General features: G+C 34.2%; 1 protein-coding gene across 3 annotated transcripts in view; it reads right to left on the bottom strand.

The window, feature by feature from the left end:
* Window positions 1-1159: 1159 nt before the first annotated feature.
* LOC107658961 (nucleosome assembly protein 1-like 1) overlaps window positions 1160-7750 on the bottom strand; it is a 19118-nt gene continuing 12527 nt past the window's right edge. For 2 of the 3 annotated variants that reach the window (XM_016447705.1, XM_016447706.1), the window contains exons 8-15: window positions 7447-7518; window positions 7231-7370; window positions 7011-7156; window positions 6874-6893; window positions 5859-5981; window positions 5734-5766; window positions 5603-5653; window positions 1163-2343 (exon numbers count right to left, since the gene is read on the bottom strand). In XM_016447705.1, coding sequence (XP_016303191.1) covers window positions 2305-2343; window positions 5603-5653; window positions 5734-5766; window positions 5859-5981; window positions 6874-6893; window positions 7011-7156; window positions 7231-7370; window positions 7447-7518 — 624 coding nt within the window. In that variant the 3' untranslated portion in view covers window positions 1163-2304. Of the gene's footprint in view, window positions 2344-3990; window positions 4023-5602; window positions 5654-5733; window positions 5767-5858; window positions 5982-6873; window positions 6894-7010; window positions 7157-7230; window positions 7371-7446; window positions 7519-7750 lie in introns of all 3 variants that reach the window. The other variant, XM_016447707.1, reaches the window with a different exon arrangement.

Here is a 7750-nt window from a genome sequence, read left to right as displayed (position 1 = left end):
CACACACACACACACACACACACACTCGAGCCTCACAAAACCATATAAGGCGCCTATCTAGGCAGCATTTTTAGGAATCAATCTTATTCTATATTATGTAAATTAATGTGAACATTTAAAACATTTGGAAAGAGTAATACTATTAAATATTGCAACAGCACTATGTAAAATATTACGATTTTAAACTAATATCAGAATAAATAAAAAAATACTAAAACAATTTTACGGTTTAACACCCAACTATTTGAAACATGAAAAATATTTTTGAGAATTAAAGTTAATATATATACAAATACTAAATGACAATACAAAAAGAATTTTAATATAAACAGCATGTGCTCATCAGGGTTATTATAATTAACGAAAACCAGAACTTAAAAACCATTAAAAAAAAATCTCAAACTGAAATAAAATATTTAAATAATATGCCAGCTCATCTCAATTAATGTAGCCTACTAAAATAACTAAAACCTTTAAAAAAATTTAAAAAAAAGTATATACTATAAAAAACTATATACTATAAATATAAAAAAAAACGGAACACAATGCTATAATTATGTGAACTTAAAATGAAAAACACAAAATAAGATTCAACCTATTAGTAAAAACTATAATATCTAAATGATACTATAACAGCACTGGTAATAATTAAAATAAATAAATGAAATACATCTCATTTTAACAAGACTTGATGTAAAACCATCCTAATTTAATACTTTTGTAATGTTTGATTTAAAACAAATATTGCATTCCAAGTCCACAAGCCAAAAAAAATTAATAAACCATTATGGACAAACGCAATATATTTTTTTCCTGATTTTTTTCTCTTCCATTATGTACACCGAGATGATAATTTAGTATTTTTAGCAACATTAATGATATATAAATCAATTACTCATTTAACCTTTTAACTCCATCTTTTGAAATAAGTAACAGACCCATTACATCTTTATTATAAAATGAGGTCAAAATTGACCACGAGTGGTCAAATTTAATCCAGGCAATTTGAACTCAATGTTGCCGCCTAGTGGAGTCATTGAATGATTACAAAATATTCACCTACTCACACAAACCATCATAAAACTGGTGCTTAAATTACAGCCTTAATGATTTGGTTAAACTGATAAGCTTTACACATGAACAGAAGACAGACCAAGGCTTGCACGTTTTACCAATTTATTTTTCATGAATATACATCCACGTACAGTTATTGAGTACATTAGTATTTTGTAGCATGGTATTTTGCTTTGACAACAGCTGCTGAGGGGAACCAGAAAGACCCCTGCTGCTTCAACCGCTCACCAGACAACTAACTAACCGACTGACCGGTGATCCGGACAGAGCCGGGCCACGAGACACGGGATACTGCGGCGGTGGGGCTTTCCGGGTGAAAATATTGCTCTATCTGCTTCAGACCTGCTGGGCTGCGCTACGAGTGAGAGGAGACGAAGACTACCTTCCTCTGAACACACACACACACACACATTCACAGTGATAGGCCTGCCAAACAGAGGTGGTGTTTCACCACAAACATCATTCCGAGCCGAGCTCAGAAACCAGCCAATCAGAGACTAGCTAGACTGGCTCCTCCAATCAGGTTCTCTCGTTCAAAGTCTAATCCTCCAATGAGGTCGCTCGGATCATTGTAAGTGCATTCCGTGGAGCAGAGAACCCACCTAAAGAACGGCAAGCCAGTTAAAAGTTAAGCATTGGCCGAATCGATGGAAAAAATAAACGCTACGGATACATGACGAAAATACAAAGTGCTCACAGAAAAGAAAGGAGTCATGCAGCAGAGCGCCGACTGAACGGATGTGGAATATGCATCAGTCTCCACCAAGCTTTAAACATCCTCCCAACCTAAAACAGCCAACGTTTTCGTGGAAGGTTAACCGAATGAATCTCTCCGGACGCTTCTCCTGTAAACCGGACCGTCTTTCCACAGCTGTTGTCTAAGAGCAATACAAAAGACTTTACGAGAACCCAACTAGTTTAGCGGTGAAGAAACGAGTGTCATGCTTCAAGGGATTTTCTGCATTCTAACTATTTATACAGAGAAAAAGGAAAACGAAAGAAACCGGTCTAGTAAAATACTATGTGTCATGAGCCGCGGCTCCCGATAGAGGAGTTGTGTGTGGTGGTTTTTCTTTTTTCTTTTTTTTGTAACAAAAATCTCGAAACCCTTTTATTTAATTTTTCAATTATTTCTACCAAGAAAAATACAAAACATTGTAAGGCGGTAAGTAACTATGTTTGTTTGAAGCCGTTACAGTGTAGGGGATCCTGAAGGAGGTGGCGCTGCCATCACTGCTGTTTGCACTCCTCTGGAGGGTTGGCATCCTTCTGTGAAACAAACCAACAGAGCGAGGAAGAGTTACGCGTTTTGCACACAAAATGCATTTCCATTGTGAAAACAGCTCAGGCTTGGGGTCCTTAAGTGTTTCAGCCAATCAAATCACACGGCAACACATTAGGGGCCTTAGGGGCCTATGATTTCTGTGACGGGAGAAATTGTGGAATTTAGTCATAAGTGGAATTTACAGTGTAACTTCATAAGCATGTTACCATTGTTTGATAATCACATACACACACAAAAAGGGTCTGCAGAACTTTTGACCAGCACTTTTCAAAGTTATCAAATTATTAAAACTTCAGGAATCATCCATTCACCCCCTAAACCCTAAACTTAAATTCTCATTTGATTACTTTTAACTGTTAATGTTTTATAAAACATTAAAACCAGATATCTCTAAATAATTTCTGAGGAGATTAAACATTTATTAAATTACTGTAAATAAAAAATAAAGAGACTGCAGAAAAAAAGAAAAATGTAATTTGAGATCAAATAAATGATCATCAATAAATGAAGAAATCATGATTAATTAAGCTTTAATTAATATAAAAATGTAATTAATTACTATTTAGTTTAACCATTAAAACAGGTCCCATTAAAATGTAAATGAATCGAAGCGGGGGAAAATCCATCTAGAAATATTTAAATAAATATAAATAAATAAATAAATAAATCGGGGATAGTAAAAATGGGTTTCATAAGACCCTAAAATATAATTAGTTGAACATAAATTGTTGTTAAATTGAATCAATTACAGGATTAATTAGACTTAAATACTAAAAAAAATTACATTGAAAATTGGAATAAGGCATAGATAAAATAAATCAGGGATAATAAAAATGGATTTCATAATGCCCAAAAATATTTGTTAAACTTAATATAACTGTCAAATTGCATAAGTTTAATGTTATCAAATAACTGGACATGCTTTTTAATTACAAAATAAATTAAACAATTTGAGGGAAAAAAAACAACTGGATTTCATAAGGCCTTGAACGTAATTTGTCAAACATAAGAAACTGAGGAAACTTCTTGATTAACTAGACATGATTTTTGATTAATAAAATATAATTTAACTATTAAAACAGAATCCAGAGAGATTAAAACTGAAGAAAAAAATATATATATATTTGGCAAAAAATAAAACAATGAGAAAAAAATAAAAGGATTTAATAGGCTAATGTAATTTCTTAAACTTAAGTTGCATACGTTTCATTATAACTAGACATTGTATATGATTAATAAAATATAAATGTAACCATTAAACAGAATGCAGAAAAATTACAACTGAAATAAAAGATGAATTTGGGGGGAAAAAATGAAACTGATTCATAGGGCCCTAGGGATGGCACAGCAATGACTGACACTGGTTTCCACCAATGGCATGACGGAACGAGCGCAGCCGGTCCTTTCCACTCTCAGCGTGAAAAGACACCAGCGGGGAACAAGTCTAACCAGGGTTTCATTTGGAGAGCAAACTGGATGCTTCAACATACAGAAACAATACAGATGCTAATGGCAACTCACGATGGTTAGAAAGAGGAAATAAGCACAAGTGTTAGTGGTCAGTGTAGGGAATGATGGGAAGGGATTCAAACGCAACAGGAGGGTCACATTAATTCATGAGCGTTACCTACCAGGGCAGGGTTACTACAGACATCACTTATACCTAGTGAGGAGAAATTTAGAGAGGAACTCAAATTCAGAGAGGTGCCAAAGAGCTTGAGAAGTTAACATGTTAATCATGTCTTTGCTTACAAAAGTCAATATTTTCCTACTGTAATTCTGTTTGATTAGGCAAGTGCATGCTTTGAGTAAAGATATGTCAGAGACTGGCATGCTGAAGACAGACGTTTGTGAACTACGCCGAGAAGATAAACCTGCAGTGATGCTTCGACCTCATCCAGAACAGTGAAGGATATTGTATAATATTCTCAAATCAAACCAAGGAGGTAGAGCTGCACGATGAACTGAACTAAAACCGAAATTGCAATATGCAAAGAAATTAAATTTACTTTTTCAGAGTGAAGTGTTAAAAAAATAAAGAAATTAAGACAGCCATAAATATTAGCACTGTAGCTTTATGGTCTAAAAATATTACATTTCTAAAATGCTCATGATTATTATCATTATTTCTTAAATACTCCATTCAAATTAGAATTTGAATTGTAATCCTATTGTAATTTCACTGTAAAATTAAAATGGATTATTTATATATTAATAAAAATATACAAAAACAAAATATTACTAATATAATTTATTTAAAACTAAACAAATTTAGCATTTAATATCCAATAATAATGATAACAAAAATTTCCCATTTTAATTTAACAGTGAAATACTATAATAGCAATACTTTAGTAATTTTAAAATTAAAAATATAAATACATTGTAATCTCACTGTAAAATTAAACAAATTGAGCATAAGAAATAATTTATTTCTGAAAGTTAACTTAACAGTGAAATATTTCAAGTAATATTTTGTTTGATTTCATTTCTATAATTTTTTATTTCTATTATTATTATTATTATTATTATTATTATAACAACATAGCCATATTGATATAAAAAAAAATTTTTTTTTTAAAAGTGCAACCCAACAAGCACAGCAAACCTCTCAATCACAACCATCAGAAAAAAATAAAAATAAAATATTTCAATTAGATTTTTGTCCCCAAATCATGCAGCCCTACAAATGAATGAGGTCAGTAATAATGGAGGAATATCCATTAACATTCCCACCCTGAACTTTGACCCCTTGGAGAAAGCACTGCTGCATTACTCATCTATGCTCCGATTCAGCGAAAAATGGGAACAGGAGGGTGAAAACTGACCATTAAATTGACCTCTGTAGGGCAGCGTATATTCAGTGCTGTTGCTTTAGATGTGCTACTAGGAATTTTAGAGCAGAGAAACAAAAAATACCCACAGAACTGCAGTGTAGTATTTATAAATCGGGGTTAAAGGTCAGACGTTCACAGAGATGCTGCAAACACTGCGGTCATTTATCTACTCGTCAAAAAATGATCTGTTCTCATTTGGATTTCTCTCTCGAATGGACCAAAGATGACAGTAAATAAAGCTGAAGTTAATAAATCATGAAGAACTGTTTTTTTTTGGCAGGAGAATCAGCGTTTGAGGGCGAGAGAGGCAGAGATGCATGAGTGGAGGTGACCGTATGTATTCTGTATGTTGAGATCTCAGTATCGGCCTGCCATAAGGATCATCGATGGACGTCTGGACTCTTACCTTGGGCTCATAGTCTGGATCGTTCTCCTCGTCGGCCTCCTCTTCACCCTCCTGCAAGTTACAAACATATCAGTTTACACACATCCAGAAGAATAACGCTGATAAAAACAGAAAAACAGAAGACAACTAACCTCATCATCGGCTTCCTCTCCCTCCTCGTCATACTAAAAAAAGCACAACAGAAACACAGCGGTCAGACGTTTGGAAATAAAGCATCGTTTGACTTCATGACAGAGGATGGCTGCCGTTCACTCACGTCATCGTCGTCATCTTCGATGGCCTCGCCGGTGAAGTATAGCACTGCCCTGGGCACGATCCGCTCGCGGATGAAGTGACCGATCTCAAAGTCTGCTGCTAACACGGCCTCCGAGTCCTCGTCCTGAACACACGGCAAAAACAAACCTCTCATTCATCATAACAGTGAGACTTCATGATTACCAGCCAAATTAACATTCACCAATCTGATAAACCAGTCATGCCACAGGGCCTAGAAGTAACACTCACCAAGCACCAAATAAGAGGAAAAAAACAGCAAACTTGTAATAAGTGTTTATAAATGTTGTCAACAAAAGAGAAGCAGTTCAAAAGAAGTTGCCCTGCGATTTTGAGCCAAAATAAGAGCTCTATGGTTTAATTTTTGAAAGTAATTAAACATTTTTTAAATAAATTAATTACTGTTATATAAATATAATAATAATAATAGTAATAAGTGGTAGCAGTATTATATAAATTAAAATGAATCAGAAATAATAGTTCAAGTTTTATAGTGTTATTTCTTTAATAACATTTTTATGTGATTAAATAATAATAAATAATATAAAATAATAATAATAATAATAATAAAGCAGCAATCAGACATTTCACCAATTTGTTCTGCCCTTTTTTTTTAATGAAATAAGTTTAATGTCCAGTAAATTCTCTCAAGTCAATTACCCTTGTTTTTGTGCAATTTGCCACAAAGATGTGTCAAAATGTTAGTTTTAGGCCCTGGTCATGCATAGCGAAATTTAAATACGCATTTATTTTGTTAATGCCATGTCAGCATCAAAGCTATCTTCATGGCGAAAACGGAGTAAATAAAAGTCGTACAATTACCAAGAAGCTATATAAGGCTAAGATCTAAAAAGGTAATACTTTAAATACATCAGTTAAACATCTGAACAAAATTGTTGTCCGTTTATGATAAAAAGAGTATAGTCCACCTAAATTTAGAAAAAAAAGTGACAAAATGTTCATGAAGTTCATGGCTAGGAATAAAATCAGTTACTCACCAGTTCACCACTTTCTGGAACTGTAAAGAAGAGAAAGTTTATTATCAGCAAATGCTATTCTACTAAAATAATATGAACAAGTCAACAAACTAACACATGGATAATCAGGGATGTGGTAGTTTTGAGGGGGTTTTTACCTTCAGGCGGAGAGAAGAAATTGAAGAACGAATCATTGGGGACTGTCTTGGTGACCGTCCTCACTGTGCCACGTCCCTTATGTTTCTGTTTCTTCTTAATGGTTTTCAATGTGACGTTCTTGCCCTTAATCCAGTCGACCGTGCACCTGAAAACAGTCAGTCTCTGATGTAACTAATGTTGTCAAAGCTAACAGAGTGAAAGTCAGAGGTCGAGCCGTACCCTGTGCAGCCCATGATCTCTGGCCCGTCGAAAGAGAAGGGATCCGACTCGTCTGGCTCAGACCTCATTTTGTAGGTCTTTGTCAGGACTGTGTTTGCGAAGAAATCGTTGGGTTCAAAGTAGAACTCTAATGTGAAACTCTGAAAAGAGACCAAACTGTGAGTAAACTGTGAGATTAAGACATCAGACAGGAGACGAAGAGACGGTCAGACTCACCATTGGCTGGCCTGCATCTGAGAATTTAACTTTAATGTCTTGCAAGTGCTTAAGGATTGGTTCATCATGTTCCTGGACAGGAAAAACAAAATAAATTAAACTCTTCTAAATAGCAAAATCAATTCCATACATTTTCTTTAATAAAAACACATTCTAAAGCACATGTCCAATAACCTTTGATGTCACAAGAGCAGGGAGGGGAGAGAAAAAAACACCACCACATGCCATCTCTTCATTTCTAATTCATATTTTTGCTTTTTCAACATAAAATACTATTTTTAATTAAATATATATAAATGATATA

This window comes from Sinocyclocheilus anshuiensis, unplaced genomic scaffold, assembly GCF_001515605.1.
Source record: "Sinocyclocheilus anshuiensis isolate Anshui unplaced genomic scaffold, SAMN03320099.WGS_v1.1 scaffold283, whole genome shotgun sequence".
Lineage (NCBI taxonomy): Eukaryota > Metazoa > Chordata > Actinopteri > Cypriniformes > Cyprinidae > Sinocyclocheilus > Sinocyclocheilus anshuiensis.
The sequence above is the reverse complement of the archived record's forward strand: the minus strand, read 5'-3'. Positions and strand labels throughout refer to the sequence as shown.